The sequence below is a fragment of the Heterodontus francisci genome, chromosome 43 (assembly GCF_036365525.1).
Source record: "Heterodontus francisci isolate sHetFra1 chromosome 43, sHetFra1.hap1, whole genome shotgun sequence".
NCBI lineage: Eukaryota > Metazoa > Chordata > Chondrichthyes > Heterodontiformes > Heterodontidae > Heterodontus > Heterodontus francisci.
Genome location: NC_090413.1, coordinates 25,946,914 through 25,963,250, shown reverse-complemented (window position 1 = coordinate 25,963,250; position 16,337 = coordinate 25,946,914). Strand labels below are relative to the sequence as shown.

Here is a 16,337-nt window from a genome sequence, read left to right as displayed (position 1 = left end):
TCAGCAGAGCACTTATCGTGTGTGTCCGGCCTGGCCTGGCCCGACCCGAGCCCTAAAGCCGTACCCTGAAGATGGGCCGGGCCCGACCCGACCCAAAACCCGACACGTTGTCGGGTTCGGGTCGGATAGCAGGCTTCTAGTCTGAGGCTTGGGGAGTTGGTAGAAGGGTACCTTATACATTTCAGAAAAAATAAGAACTGAGTCAGTGAATTATAATCTGAGCAAAACAGGAATTAACACCTCAGCAGCAAGACAAAGCAAATGCTGGAAATCTGAAGTAACAATTGAAAATTCTAGAGATACTCAGCAGGTCTGGGAGAGAGAAACAGTTAACGCTTCAAGTCAATATGCCTGACCTGAGTATTTTCCAGCATTTTCTATTTTTATTAACACATTAGAACATTGTTATTGCAATCTTAACTTGGTTTCAAAATCTTTAATGATTTTAACACTCTCTATAATCTCCATAGTAAATGTGGGGTTGGTTTGGGGGATGGGGAGGCACCTTGCTAATGCTTTTTGTATTGTGAATTCAGTGGTTTGATATTGTTGCATGGATATTCAATCAGAACATTTGCCTTCTGGGATGTAACTTCTTTCCTCTTTAACCTTTTCAGCTATTCACCCAAACCTTTTAAAATGCAGCTACCTGGTTGGAAGATTATTAATTTGAATCCCTCTCTCATAGCCTTGTATTTTGGATCTGACAGTCATTGGAGAACTGCCAGCATGCTGTCTCAGTTAGTAGCTTCATTGGTATATTACATCTTGGACCAGCAATTTAGACTTATCTCCAGTTGTCAGTCAGGACTAGCCCAGTACACACAAATGTTAATTCTTTGGAGACTTATTCGCAACAGATATTTTTGCTCTGCCCTGTGTATAATTTTACAATTGCATAGCATGGATAACTAAAATAATAAGGCGGGGCAGTGCAAAGAAAAGAGAATCCTTTTAAGTTGAAAGTGTCCCTCCTTTTGTGCAACATATACACAATGTAGACTTCATGGATTCTCCACAATTATTAGAATAGTCCCTAGGGCAAACATATTGCGTTATATAATCTTCCTGTTGCCGAGAATATACTATTGATGTAGCCTAAATTGCAAACTGGAATACAGAACTGAGCTCCAGTAGCTTTACAATACAAAGTACGTCAAAAAATTTGAATTGTTTGACATGATGAAATGTAACTTGCTGCAAAGTATATGTTTTGCATCATTACTATCATAGGCTTGGCTTAAGCCTGGCCAAGGAGGTAGAGAGAAAGCAGGGAATTGCCAGTCAGCCTGACGTCAGTAGTGGGGAAAATTCTAGAGTCCATTATTAAAGATTATTTATAGCAAAGCACTTGTGATAGAATCGGGCAGAGTCAGCATGGATTTACGAAAGGGAAATCATGCTTGACAAATCTACTAGAATTCTTCGAGGATGTAACTAGTAGAGTTGATGAGGGGGAGCCAGTGGATGTGGTTTATTTGGACTTTCAGAAGGCTTTCGACAAAGTCCCACATAGAGATTAGCGTGTAAAATTAAAGCGCATGGGATTGAGGGAAGGGTATTGCGATGGATAGAAAATTGGTTGGCAGACAGGAAACAAAGAGTAGGGATAAATGGGTCTTTTTCCGGATGGTAGGCAGTGACTAGTGCGGTACCGCAGGGGTCGGTGCTAGGACCCCAGCTATTCACAATTTATATTCATGATTTAGATGGGGGAACTAAATGTAATATCTCCAAATTTGCACATGACACAAAGCTGGGTGGGAGGGTGAGTTGTGAGGAGGATGCAGAGAGGCTTCAAGGTGATTTGGACAAGTTGAGTGAGTGGGCAAATGCATGGCAGATGCAGTATAATGTGGATAAATGTGAGGTTATCCACTTTGGTAGCAAAAACAGGAAGGCAGATTATTATCTGAACGGCTATAAAGTGAGAGAGGGGAATATGCAGCGAGGCCTGGGTGTTCTCGTACACCAGTCACTGAATGTAAGCATGCAGGTCCAACAGGCAGTAAAAAAGGCAAATGGTATGTTGGCCTTGATAGCGAGAGGATTTGAGTACAGGAGGTCTTACTGCAATTATACAGGTTAAGGCCACGCCTGGAATATTGTATGCAGTTTTGGCCTCCTTTATCTGAGGAAGGATGTTCTTGCTATAGAGGGAGTGCAGCGAAGGTTTACCAGACTTATTCCTGGGCTGGCAGGACTGACATATGAGGAGAGATTGAGTCGGTTAGGATTATATTCGCTGGAGTTCAGAAGAGTGAGGGGGGATCTCATAGAAACCTATAAAATTCTAACAGGACTTGATAGGGTAGATGCAGGAAGGATGTTCCCGGTGTTGGGGGAGTCCAGAACCAGTGGTCATAGTCTAAGGATACGGGGTAAGCCTTTCAGGACTGAGATGAGGAGAAATTTCTTCACCCAGAGAGTGGTGAGTCTGTGGAATTCGCTAATACAGAAAGCATTTGAGGCCAAAACATTGTATGTTTTCAAGAAGGAGTTAGATATAGCACTTGGGTCTAAAGGGATCAAAGGGTATGGGGCGAAAGCAGGAACAGGTTTCTGTGTTGGATGATCAGCCATGATCATAATGAATGGCGGAGCAGGCTTGAAGGGCAGAATGGCCTACTCCTGCTCCTATTTTCTATGTTTCTATGATTAGCTTTGAAATTTAAGCATATTTGATCGTATATTTTACACATGACCTTGGACAAAAACGTCTAGATATATTGATAATCGGCCTTCTAAGAATGTCTTGAGTTATTACAAATTGTATTGATAATGAGCATCGTGAACTAATTTAATGTGCTTGTCCTCTGTCATGTGCAATTCAGCTCCCTTATGTTTTCTCAGCATTTTTTTTTACCTTTTCTTTCTTTGTGCCTCTTATCCAGAAGTGCCCATTGGTACCAATATGTTTGGTGCAATTTGAGTAAATGAAAACCTCGTGCAATCCAGCCTTCGTTCAAGGACAGAAGTTGTGTAATTCTAACTTTAAAAACTGAAATCCTTGAACTCCTTCCCTAACAGCACTATGGGTGTCCCTACACACGTGGACTGCAGTGGTTCAAGACTCTTCAGCACCTTGAAAGCAATTTGGGCTGGGCAACAATTGCTGGCAGTGCTCACATTCTTTGAATGAATAAAAGAAACTGCAAAAATTATTGAGACACTAAGTAAGAGGAGATTTCTGCCCCTTTAACACAGTTGTGTTTCACGCAAGGAATTGTGTAAACTGGAAGGACTAGGTAGTGCAATGGATTAAGATTCAATCCAGACTGATTTATCCATAGGGAAACCTGAGCACCCTCCAACATAGCAGACCATAGGGTGCAATTTATTGTCGTATGCACTGAAAACAGTAAGCAATACGATAATGCTAGCAGAGTCCCGCAAACAATTCCATCATCTCATCTGCCCATCCTATGCCATTCTATCTTTCCCATGCCACCCCTTGGATGTTCTGATGAAGGGTCACTGACCTGAAACATTAACTCTGCTTCTCTCTCCACAGATGCTGCCAGAACTGCTGAGTATTTCCAGCATTTCTTGTTTTTATTTCAGATTTCCAACATCTGCAGAATTTTGCTTTTACTGTTTTATCCTAATCTGCCTCCAAGTCTTGCCAGTATCAATCACCATAGTTTCCTTGCCACACGCCTCTGCATGCAGCAGGCACTGCATACCAAAGATGTGTCTTCCCCATTCACCAGGTGACTTGTATTGAATCGATAACCTTAGTGTCTCTCTTTGATATTACATTGATTAAATTTTATCTCAGTCTCTCTCAATTTCATATTATAGTCTCCAGTGCGTTCTAAACTCACCTCTCTCTCTCTGTCTGAAAACCTTGAGCTTATCCACTGTAGACCTGATCTCTCACTTGGAGCCATATCTATAAACCAAAAAATGTTTTCATTGCACAACTCGCCTCCCTTGCAGTGGAAAATGGGGCTGATAAATTTTCTGCTGAGCACTGCCTCCGTCCAAGTCAACCCACCAACCAATCTGAAAAGTGCAGACAAACTCCATATTATAATAGATGATGCCCATGCTCGGTTCAAACATTTGGGAAAATACCATATGGCAGTTGTATTGTTCACGCTTACCTAATTCAAATTTATTGCAAGATTTAAAATTATGCACTTATAATAATACATCAGAGAAACGTCACAGTGCTTAACTATACACCATCTGTTCTGAAGCTGTAACGTTTCAGAAGTCTTAGTTCCATTCAGTAGCACTTGAAAAAGAGTCCATGAGGAAAAGCTTTGTGAGAAATGAATCTCATAGGGCCCCTATTAGCTTCAACCTAGAAGGTGGTACAGCAAAGTGGGGAACTGAAAACACAGGGCACCAACCTGGATATATGCTTTCTTTCGATGTTCAATCTAGCAATATGCAAGATATAAGGATAGCCTTCACAGTTAACCACAACTCTCACTTCAGATTGCTTCCTGCAGTGATGTAACAGAAGCAAAAAATTTCTGCATGTAAACAACTTCGGCAAACAAAGCCCAGCTGAATACTTAATTAGGTTTAGATTTTAGCATCATGTATTTGCTTTACTTGCAGGCTAATGCATAGAAAGACAAAGGAGAGATTTCAGAATAGAAGCAAAATACTGCAGATGCTGGAAATCTGAAATAAAAACAAAGTGCTGGAAATACTCAGCAGGTCAAGTAGCATCTGTGGAGAGAGAAGCAGAGTTAGCATTTCAGGTCTGTGACCTTTCATCACAACAGAAGGGTTCTGCCTGACCTGCTGAGTATTTCCAGCAATTTCTGATTTCAGAATAGAGCTGTCTTGACTTGTACTTCTTAAAACAAAAACTTAGTGCCTTGGCCTTACTACAAGTTTAAATAAAAATTCCACAATCTATTCAATTCAAATTCTTTGTGCTAAAAATGGAATTATCTAATAATTGGAATTGATAAATACAAATAACACAGTAAAGCAGAAGTTTACTGTGGGGGGGGGGGGGGGGTGGGGGTGGAAATAATGTACTATGAATCAGAATATAGTACAGAATTCCTTATGAATTGTGTTTAATTAGTCCTGACTAATGTCAAGTTGGAAGTATTTTGGGCTTGAACATTGATCAAATAGTGGTAGTCTGTCTACACATGTGTTGATTGCCAGGATTATTTTTACAGTTGACCTGCACAGGCTGCAGTGTTTACATGGAGAGGGCACACTTAACTCTGGGAGCACCAAAGGAAAAACCAGGTTAAGTAGGCGCCAAATAGTTGGAAGGCAATGAAATTCAATGACAAACCATGCGTATTTAAAATTAGAGCTGATTGTCAACCGCTATTGCATTTGGCTGATATTTTCTGCTCATATGGACATCATATGAATCTCACCCAATGCTGCAATATGTTGGACTGTGGATAAATTTTTGATTGTGTTCTTGATCCATAAAATTCCATCGTTTCTGCCGACTTTTTTTAATTTATAGTTTGTTTCAAGTGTGTGTTTTTGTACATTTTAATTGTCATTTGTGAGGTAATGGGAGAGATGAAGGATGAATGCCACAAGTGCTATCTGGGCTGCTCACTATCCAATTAACAGTTCTGAAGATGCGTGCATGTATATGGTAAATGATGGAATTAAGCTCGACTATGGTGTCTCATACTGCTCAACAGATGCCAATATGCACTTGGGGTTCCCTGTTCTTGGATGTCAGCCTAGGCTCAGTAGTAACACTATCTTCTCACAGCAAGGTTGTGGGATCAAGCCCCATCCAGGGACTCAACCATAACATCTATGTTGACTCTTCAGTGACTGAGTGCTGCACTGTTGGAGATGAGATATGAAAATGAGGCTCCGTCTGCCCTCTCGGGAATGTTGCTTCTATGAACAACAGGGGAGTTCTCCCCAGAGTCCCGGCCAATATTTATCACTCAGCCCACAATTTTTTTTTTAATTATCTGATCATAATCTTTATGTTTATGGGATGTTGTTTTTGCATTTCTTTGCATTACAACAGTGACTCCACTTGAAAGTACTTAATTGACTGTAAAGTTCTTTGGGATATCCTGAGATTGTTAAAGGTGCTATAGAAATGCAAGCTGATTGCCAGTGTCCATGGAACTGTACCTTAGCATGAGTTGCTGCCTTCAGGAGAAAGGTTGTGGAGAGCAGGAGGAAAGAAAAGCCGTTTGAGCGCGGTTCTGCAAGGTGTCTGCCTCATAGGTTCGTGTACATTAATGCCTCTGACTTCAGTTGATGTCTGTTTTGTAGGTCGCATTTACTTCTTCAATCATATAACTAATCGGAGTCAATGGGAGCGTCCAAAAGCAGGTGGAAGTTACAATTCTGTTGAGCCTGATAAAGTTCGCTGTTCACACCTGTTAGTGAAGCACAACCAGTCACGTCGTCCGTCCTCCTGGAGACAGGAGGAGATCACGCGCAGCAAAGAGGAGGCACTAGAGACATTAAATGGTAAGCTGATCGCAAAACACACCTCACTGAAAGAACTAAAGCCTCTTTGCCCTCGTACTGTTGACTCTTGGTTAAGATGTCATGTGGGGTGGGGAAGGGGAGAGCATAACTTCTTTTATTGTCAAAGTTACCATTTGGTTTACTAGGTGTATTTTAATGTTTTTTTAAACATGAGACCTTTGCTAGTGAAGTATTAAACTGAATTGGAATTTAGCAGGTTTTAATTTAATTAGGGAAGGTAGTATAATGACTGGTGCAGCAATTGCAAAAATGACTTGTAGTAATATTAGCACTAATGGGATGTGAATTTCTTATTTAAAAAACTCCTTTGGGTCCTTCTCATGCCCTAACCCTAGCTGGCTAAGCGAACCTACTCCTAAGCATGTATCGCTGCTGCTTTGTAGCTGGCCACTAGGAGGTGGGTGCAAGCTCTTTGGGGTGCTTTATCCTTCAATACTCTTCCTTTGTTTTTTGAAGTTCTTGTGCTCTGCTCAGCCCCCTAGCATGGTGGTGAGGTGAGGAACTTGCTACAAATGTAATCTTAGGTGAAGCATTGGGGTTCAAATCTGGTGTGATTGGCATTGACGGCTGATGGGGTGTAGCTTACCTTCCTGGAGATGTACTATTTTGTATGTTTCAGAGGAGACTTTGTTCTGGAACTGATCCAACGTTCGAGGTTCTGTTAACCGTGCAGTTTTCGTCCTAAAATCCACCAAATTTGTTATTTTAAGAATCTGATGAGGAGAGGTTTATTCCTGTTGTTCAGATTTACTGATGTTTTCTTCCTAGCCTTTTGTTCAGGATATGAACTATTTTGAGTATATTTTCTTCCCCACCGGTTTCCATGGGCTGTGCATGTGGAGGCAAGGTGGAAATACACAGGTTAGTGTCAGAATTGATAAAGGGCAAGATATTTCAGATGTATCTGTCATCGGAACTAAAGACTATATTTAATACATACCCAAAGAGTCATAACCTCTGTTCTCTTTTCAGTTGCTGACTGGCCTGTGTATTTCCAGCATTTCTTATAGTACTGGGCGATGAATTATTTTGCGATTAAACTATTGTTTTTTTGAATATGCTCATGAAAGTTGAATGTTTAGTGTTTGGATCAAAAACAAGAAATGCTGGATTCACTCAGCAGGTCTGGCAGCATCTGTGGAAAGAGAAGCAGAGTTAACGTTTCGGGTCAGTGACCCTTCTTCGGAACCCCGAAGAAGGGTCACTGACCCGAAACGTTAACTCTGCTTCTCTTTCCACAGATGCTGCCAGACCTGCTGAGTGAATCCAGCATTTCTTGTTTTTGTTTCAGATTTCCAGCATCTGCAGTATTTTGCTTTTATTTTAGTGTTTGGATCATATGTGGCACAAATATTTATGTGAGAGTGGACTAGTGCAATATGAAATGGTGTATGGATTTCCCACATGCCAAGTTGTTGATCTCAATCATGCTATCTGCAAGAGGCGTAGAGTACAGACTGGATACTTTCTATTTGAAGGGCTTCATTATATTGTGTGGTAGGTGTTGGGAATGTAGCAACGTGTGTGGACTAACACGGGAGTGTCAGTTATCAATGAAGAATCACGTGGAGACTTTATATTTCCACTGAAGTTTTCAAATACCTCTTTACTAGTGTTAGTATTGCTTATAGTGTTAGCTACTGTTGATTTCTTGCACGTGGGCGTAAATTTAAAAGAAAATAGGAATCGCTGAAGTCTGAGAGTGGATATGGAATAATTACCACAACTCCATGCATGGTTCTGCAGACAGACTTTAGCATTGGCTTTGACCTTTTCAATTCACAGTCCTTTTGTTACTTTTATGTTGCATATTTTCATATAACCTCTGCAGAAGAGTGTTGATTGCAATGCAGCTTATAGCAGTTTAAATACAATTGGCAGAACTGCATTTGAATTGGTGCTTTGTTTGATAGAGTCTAGATTCGGGTGTCCACACGGAAGTAACTGATTTATACTGCTAACATTCTGCTTGACTAATAAACAGTTGCATTTCAGAATTCTTGAGTGAAATGATAGAATCCCTGAATATTTCAGGACAATGGACTGGCTGACCCATCAAGTCTGCTGGTATTTCTTTCCTTATGAGCTGCTTGGTCTGCTCCTGCACTCTTAGTTGCTTTCCATATGCATTACTATTCCTATTTTTCAACCAATTTTTATTTTATACAGCCACATGGAGATAGTGATGCTTTGGGATAAAAGTTGTATACGGGTTAAAATTTAGTTTTTATTAATTTTCCCTTCTTGTCTTAATTACTCCAAAGGTGGCATTTAACTGACTGCTGGCTTTGCCAGAAGTGAAGGAAAAGTGATTTTTTTTTTAAAAAGTTGTCTTCATACTATTACTGGTTCAGAAACATATTGTACGATCTGAATAAAAAAAAAAAGTTGATCCATTTGTGAGCCTGTTCTTTTAACCTTATATCTTTGTTCAGAGTATATCCAAATGATCAAATCTGGAGATGCAACATTTGAACACTTAGCATCCAAATACAGTGATTGCAGCTCAGCAAAAGAAGGGGGAGATCTGGGCTATTTTGGCAAAGGTAAGATGTGATCTATTCATCACTCATTTTACTGGCCTGAATGTATGTTTGTTTGTTTTAACTATAATACTGACCAGGCAATAGTGAATTAAGTGCTCTGTATTCTGCCAGTGTGACTACTGTAATAACCCAAGAAACACCAGATTCCAATTCAGTAACATCAGCAGTGATGCAAGTGGGCTTTTTTCAAATTTGATTGCATGTAGTTAGCAACCATCAATCTCCAGTCTTGAATAGTCAAAACCCTTTGAGGTTTCCACTACTAGTAATGTGACATGTGGTGATTACATTATGTATCACTAAACTTATAACAAACTACCTGCTGCCTTTTCTTAGTAAGAAATTTGGGTGTGGCTGGCTTCTCTGGTCTTGATCAAGGTGGCACTGTTGTAGATTAAATAATCTATTTATTCTACATGTGTTGGATTACTGTTTTTCCCTACCAATTTTCTTCCCTCTTGCTCAGGTTCTGTATGATTCTTGCAACAGTTTACATTGGCACTCTCCAGTATATCGTTTAAATAAAGGACAAATGAACTAACTTGTATTATATAGTGCCTTTTACATCCAATGGATTGTTTTATTTTGAAGTGCAGTTGCTGTTGTTACTCAGGCGAACTTGAGGCCAGTTTGCATGCAGCAGGGTCCCAGAACAGTGGATGAATGAATGACCATTCTTACCCATAAGATAGTTTAGTTGCAAAGGCAAAATACTGCAGATGCTGGAAATCTGAAATAAAAACAAGAAAAGCTGGAACCACTCAGCAGGTCTGGCAGCATCTGTGGAAAGAGAAGCAGAGTTAACATTTCGGGTCAGTGACCCTTCTTCAGAACTGACAAATATTAGAAATGTCACAGGTTATAAGCAAGTGAGGTGGGGGTGGGGCAAGAGATAACAAAGGAGAAGGTGTAGATTGGACAAGGCCACGTGGCTGACCAAAAGGTCATGGAACAAAGGCAAACAGTATGTTAATGGTGTGTTGAAAGACAAAGCATTAGTACTGGTAAGATGTTAACGGACTGAATATTGAACAGCAGCAAGTGCAAACATGAAAAAAAATAGTTTAGTTTTGTTTTGACCCCAGCTAATTTAGCTTGTCATATAGTTAGAGCAGGTGAACCTACTTCCTCCTTTCTCTTCGCCCATCCTGCTCCTCGCACACTGCTCTCCCAAAGTGCTCTGAATCCCTTCTGACACTGCCTGATTGTCATAGAGTCATAGTTATACAGCACAGAAACAGGCCCTTCGGCCCATCATGTCTCTGCCAGCCATCAAGCACCTAACTGTTCTATTCCCATTTTCCAGCACTTGGCCTGTAGCTTGTATGCTATGGCGTTTCAAGTGCTCATCAAAATACTACTTAAATGTTGTGAGGGTTCCTGCCTCTACCACCTCTTCAGGCAGTGCATTCCAGATTCCAGCCAACCTCTGGGTGAAAAATATTTTCCTCAAATCCCTTCTAAACTTCCTGCACCTTACCTTAAATCTATGCCCCCTGGTTATTGACCCTTCCGCTAAGGGAAAAAGTTTCTTCCTATCCAACCTATCAATGCCCCTCATAATTTTGTAAACCTCAATCATATCTTCCCTCAGCCTTCTCTGCTCTAAGGAAAACAGCCCTGTAACAGTGGGCGGCACAGTGGTCAGCACCGCAGCCTCACAGCTCCAGCGACCCGGGTTCAATTCTGGGTACTGCCTGTGTGGAGTTTGCAAGTTCGCCCTGTGGGTTTCCTCCGGGTGCTCCGGTTTCCTCCCACAGCCAAAAGACTTGCAGGTTGATAGGTAAATTGGCCATTATAAATTGCCCCTAGTGTAGGTAGGTGGTAGGGGAATATAGGGACAGGTGAGGATGTGGTAGGAATATGGGATTAGTGTAGGATTAGTATAAATGGGTGGTTAATGATCGGCACAGACTCGGTGGGCCGAAGGGCCTGTTTCAGTGCTGTATCTCTAAATCTAAATAAAAAAACTGATGGGTCATCATGGAACAACTGGAAAGAGTGCAACTTCTAAATGTTATTGTTACCTCACCGCCACATCTCTCAACTCCTCCATTGTTATGAGACTGCTTGTCCAGCATCCAGTATTGAATGAGCAGAAATTTCCAATTAAGTATTAAGACCAAAGCAATTGCCTCTGGTTCCCACTACCAGCTCCATTTTCGAACTACTAACTCTATCCCTCTCTTGGCAACTGTCAGAGTTTGAACCAGACTGTTCACAACCTCGATGTCATATTTGACCCCGAGATGAGCTTCCACTGCATATCTGTGCCATCACCAAGACCGCCTATTTCCATCTCTAGTATCTCCTGACTCTGCCCCGGTCTCAGCTCATCTGCCTATACCCTCACCCATGCCTTTGCCTCTAGACTTGAATACTCCAATGCACTTTTGGCTGGCCTCCCACCCTCTGTAAACTTGAAGCCATCCAAAACTCTGCTGCCCATGTCCTTAACTCACGCAATCTCGATCACCCATCATCCCTGTATTCGCTGACCTATGTTGGCTCCCAGTTAAGCGACGCCTCAGTTTTAAAATTCTCGTCCTTGTTTCTGATCCCTCCGTGGCCTTGACCCCTCCCTATCTGTAATCTCCTCCAGCCCCACAGCCCTCGAAGATCTCTGCACTCCTTTTATTCTGGCCTTTTGAGAAAGCTTCCCAGTTTATATTGTCTGCGAAGAAAAAGAATGGTATCTCTCAGTACGAGTAAGGACATTTCTGCCGATCGGGAAAAAAGCAACAGCTGGAATAAAACAAAAAATCTGATGTTTTCAGTAATGCATTATTTTTGTCTTTGCTTTGGGTTACAGGCCAAATGCAGAGGCCATTTGAAGAAGCCACATATTCGCTGAAAATTGGAGAGATGAGTAACCCAGTATTTACGGATTCTGGTATTCATATCATCCTCCGTACTGCTTAAAGTGCCTCCCTTTGGTTTGTCTTTGCAAAATGAATAACCCAGCCACTACTGACGACCCTCATGGAAACCTTCACCCACTTCACATCCTAATATTTTGTTCTCCCCAGTATTTAATAATTTTGTCTTCAGTCATTGTCCAACGCACTTGCAGGCACTCAAGGCAGAGGGAAAGAACTGATCTTAACAATTATAGAACTGAATGTTTAAAATAATGCTGTCTCTTTACAGCAATCTAATTGTAGGTTCAGTGTGTAGGATTGATGTGCAGGTTAGTGCCAGACTGAGCTGTATTGCTTTTACACTGTTGTAGCGCTTCTGCTATGCATTGTATTAAAGAGACCGTTTGAACTTTATTGGAGTAACGCAGGCTTTATTTAGACAAAATTAATGTTTATTTTCCCAACACGGAGAAATTGTGGGAGAGATTATCATTCAAATCTTCATTCAATATTGCTTGAATTATTACCAGATTACACTAATATGGAAGCTGATTGGTCGTGTAACTGTTTGATCTCTTACGGTGGCAGTAGCGTTCATTAAACACATTGTTTTGTAGTTAGCAGTGCCCTTGACCTCCTCCATAAAAATGCATAATCCCTCAGCATGTAGGGAATATTTTAAATCACCCTAATCTTTGGCTGCTGAGCTCTTCGATTCACAGCAGTGCTGCTGGTCTTGGGACCATTTCTAGTGGCCTTTGACAGCAGCTCTATATATAAGTGCATTTTTCCACTGACCATTCCACAAGGTGCTGCTGGAAACACAACTCTGAAAAATAATTGTCAAGATCAGAACTACTGGTAAGCGAGAATGCTGAATAACTTTGTTTTTTTTTTGTTGCTAAGGACTTTTCCAGCTGGTATACTTGTGTCTGTCTTTCAACAGTTCAAAGTGCACTGAAGGTATACTCAGTTGCAAAAAGAAACTGAGGTTATGGGAAATGGAAGGTTATTATTTGTCTGGCTTTACGTCAAAATATTAAAGAGATTCTCCACACCATTTCTGAGTCTGCAGTCTATTGTTTCAAGCAGTTGTTTGTTCCTTGGTCTGTCCTGAGTTAGGTTTCAGCTGAACAACAGGCTGTGCAGTACAGTTAGTTTCAACATCCCTGGCCAATAGAGGAGGAAAATGAAGGCTCTCCATTTTTGATTTCTGTTCACTGACGCAAAGTACCTGTGCTTGAATTCCATACAAGAGCTGGATGGGACGAGGCTGTGATACCCTCCATTGTAGGGTAACCCACTGACACTTGCTTTCAAGCGTAAAGAATAATAATTTTGCTGGTGTGCTAAAGACAATTGTGGGGGGATATGGCAGTTAGTAGAATTATGAGCTGCAATAATGATCTAATGAACTTGGTAGTTTTTGCCCTTCTATTCTAAAGAGAGTAAATCTAATGACCACTTTGTATTACTTACACCCAAGAGAGCAGCAAGAGGTAAAACAGATTTTTTACTCCTTTTAGTATCATATTTTCTCCAACTTAACATTTTCAGATTCAATTTGAACATTCCCCTTTATCAGGATGGGTGTTAGCAGAGTTTTGACTTTTTTTGCAAATGGAATTACAGGAATACAGCCATACTTTAATGTGGTAACTCTTTCAAATTGCCTTCATCTTCCAAAAGTAAGGACACTTCACTGGGCATCAGTTGCAAGGGTACTGAGTAGCCCACCAATACCTTGCCCATGTAGACTGCATTTATGTGTTTTGATGGCTTTGTTCAATAGTAGGAGGAGCAATGTTCAACAATCATATGTGTCTATCAAAGAAACACATGTGACAGAGATCACTTATTTGTACTGTGGAGTGGGAACCCTGGCGATATTTTTTCCCCATTTTGTATTACAAAAGCTCTGTATTTGCCTTATTTACATCTCTTGCCAATGTTCCAAAATGCTTTTCCGTACATTTGAAGGGCATTTGTACATCGAAAGCTTAGTAAAGAACAAGAATAATGCTGTGATTTCACGGAGGATCGGGGTTTAGACTCCCATTGTTTGTCAGAATAAACTCCGCATACATCTAGTAATATTATTTACGTAAATGAAATGTTAACACTGGGAGGAATGCTGATTATTAACATTTGCTTACAAAACACAAAGTAATTGATTGAATGTTAAGCGTTTTGATGTCCTAAGTATGTGACGAGTTACAAAAATGCAAGTACCCCAACCCCACCGACTGTCCATAGAGTTAGCAAATTGGGGATAGGTCTGCCTGTGTTCTGCCCCTTGCATTGCAGAGGGAAATCTATAATGGACAAATGCACCAAATTCAACACCAACTCTCGAAACAGTTTTGTATTTGGTTTATGTATGGTAAATATGTTCCCTTTAAAAGTGTAGCTGTGTATGGGTTAAATGCTTTAAAAAATCTTGCATTTATGTAGTGCTTCTCATGTTCGGGTCAGAGAGAAATACAGCACCGAACCAGGCCCTTCGGCTCAACGAGTCCGTGCCGACCATCAACCACCCATTTATATTTAGCCTATTTTCCTTCTCACATCCCCACCTTTCTCTCAATTCTTCTACCTGCACTATGGACAATTTTTACAATGGCCAATTTACCTATCAACCTGCAAGTCTTCGGCATGTGGGAGGAAACCCACACGGTCACAGGGAGAACTTGCAAACTCCACACAGGCAGTACCCAGAACCGAACCCGGGTCACTGAAGCTGTGAGTCTGCAGTGCTAGCCACTGCGCCATGGTGCCGCCCTTGGGTTCTTGTGTTCTTGAGTCATCCAAAACCAGTTCATGATTGATAAATTACTTTTTGAAGTGCAGTTGTTTGTTTTATAATTGGCAGCAGTCCGTTTGCGCAAAACAAGTTTCCACAAACAGAAAATCAGATAAATGACCAGTTAATCTATTTTGGTAAAATAAAAGCAAAATACTGCAGATGCTGGAAATCTGAAACACAAACAAATGCTGGAAATACTCCAGTCTGGCAGCATCTGTGGAGAGAGAAGCAGAGTTAACGTTTCAGGTCAGTGACCATCATTGGTGTTGGTTAGGGACACTGAAGTGCATACTCTTTGGGGTGAAGTGGGGGTGGGGGTAAAGTGCTATGGGATCTTTCGGCCAGCTGAGAAGGCAGACAGGACTTTGGTTTAACATCTCATCTGAAAAGCAGTGCTTCCAACAAAGTTGCGCTCCCTCTGTTTCACAGAAGTGCCAGCCTATATTATGTGCTCATGTCATGGAGTGGATTTTGAACTCTCACTGGTCTGACTGAGGAAGAGTGCTACCCATTGAGCCATGGTGGCACTGTTTAAAATAAGTTTTCTATATGTAACTGCTTTTAAAATGGACACTACTCGTCTATCTGAAACACATCTGCAATTACAGCAATATTGTAAGAGATTGGCTCCATTTTTTTGGGCTTAATTCCTAGTCAAGATGGCACTACAAGTTAAAGGCCTGCTACCTGACTTGGACCTGACGACATGTCCAGGTCGTTCTTCCGGGTCCGGCTTTTGGGCTTGGGTCGAACACACACAGCAATAAGTGTTAAAAGTAAAAAACCTACCTGAGCTGGGAGTCCGGGACGTCAAAGAGGGAAACTCTTGAGTCTGCGCAGTGAATGAGTGAGCGTCTCTATGATGTCATCATGCTCCTGCTGCAGCTTCCTGCAGATAGGGAGTCGGAAGATAAGTAAAGGGAATATTCTGGTGCTGGGCGCGGGTCCAATTTGGTTCCATCGGGTCGGGCTCAGGTTTTATTTTCGTGACCTGAGCAGGCCTTTGCTGCAAGTTCTTTCTCTGTGTAGAAGTTTGCCCCAGATATTGTCTCAAAGCACATCACTATAGTTTGCCATGTTGAAACGGTTGGTACAGTTATGCACATGCCAAACTAAGTCATGAGTCATATAAGTCAATGTCAAAATAAGTTGATCATGGTTCCTTGGGTTCAGTCTGGTTACTGGAAACTGTCCAAACCCCTGCCCAAAAAGGTTTTCATTCACTCATAAATAATAATTAAATGGGATAAATATTTGTCTTAAGTTTTAGCTATCTGGTATTGTTAAAATAGCACCAAGAATAGTTGAGATTATTGGCCGAGGCATAGAATATAAGAACAGGAAGAACTAGGGTGGCCACTGCTGGAGGCCAAAAATACCGGACGCCAGACCTGGCAGACCAGCAATGTTGCGGCACAAGGGGGGGGAAACCTAAGCGTGCATGGAGATGATGTCATCACGGGCTTCCCATCCACAAACCTGCAGCTAAAAAATGAACCAGAGCCACCTGTGCTTGTGAGTATAATGGATTAATTTCAAGTGAAAATGAAGTGAACAGCAAACTGAATTGGTGCATTCCTGGCTAGTCATTGTCTTTTAGACTCCTGTATTTTGCAAAATTACTTTGGGTTTATGCCTTTTTAAATGATTCCTTCC

The 16,337-nt window shown here is 41.2% G+C and overlaps 1 protein-coding gene across 1 annotated transcript in view; it reads left to right on the top strand.

Moving 5' to 3' along the window:
• pin1 (peptidylprolyl cis/trans isomerase, NIMA-interacting 1) overlaps positions 1-12,289 on the top strand; it is a 27,642-nt gene extending 15,353 nt beyond the window's left edge. Inside the window, exons 2-4 of the mRNA XM_068021207.1 lie at positions 6,247-6,447; positions 8,904-9,014; positions 11,827-12,289. Of these exons, the coding sequence (XP_067877308.1) occupies positions 6,247-6,447; positions 8,904-9,014; positions 11,827-11,936 (422 nt within the window). The 3' untranslated portion in view covers positions 11,937-12,289. The remainder of the gene's footprint in view (positions 1-6,246; positions 6,448-8,903; positions 9,015-11,826) is intronic.
• The last annotated feature ends 4,048 nt before the right edge of the window (positions 12,290-16,337 follow it).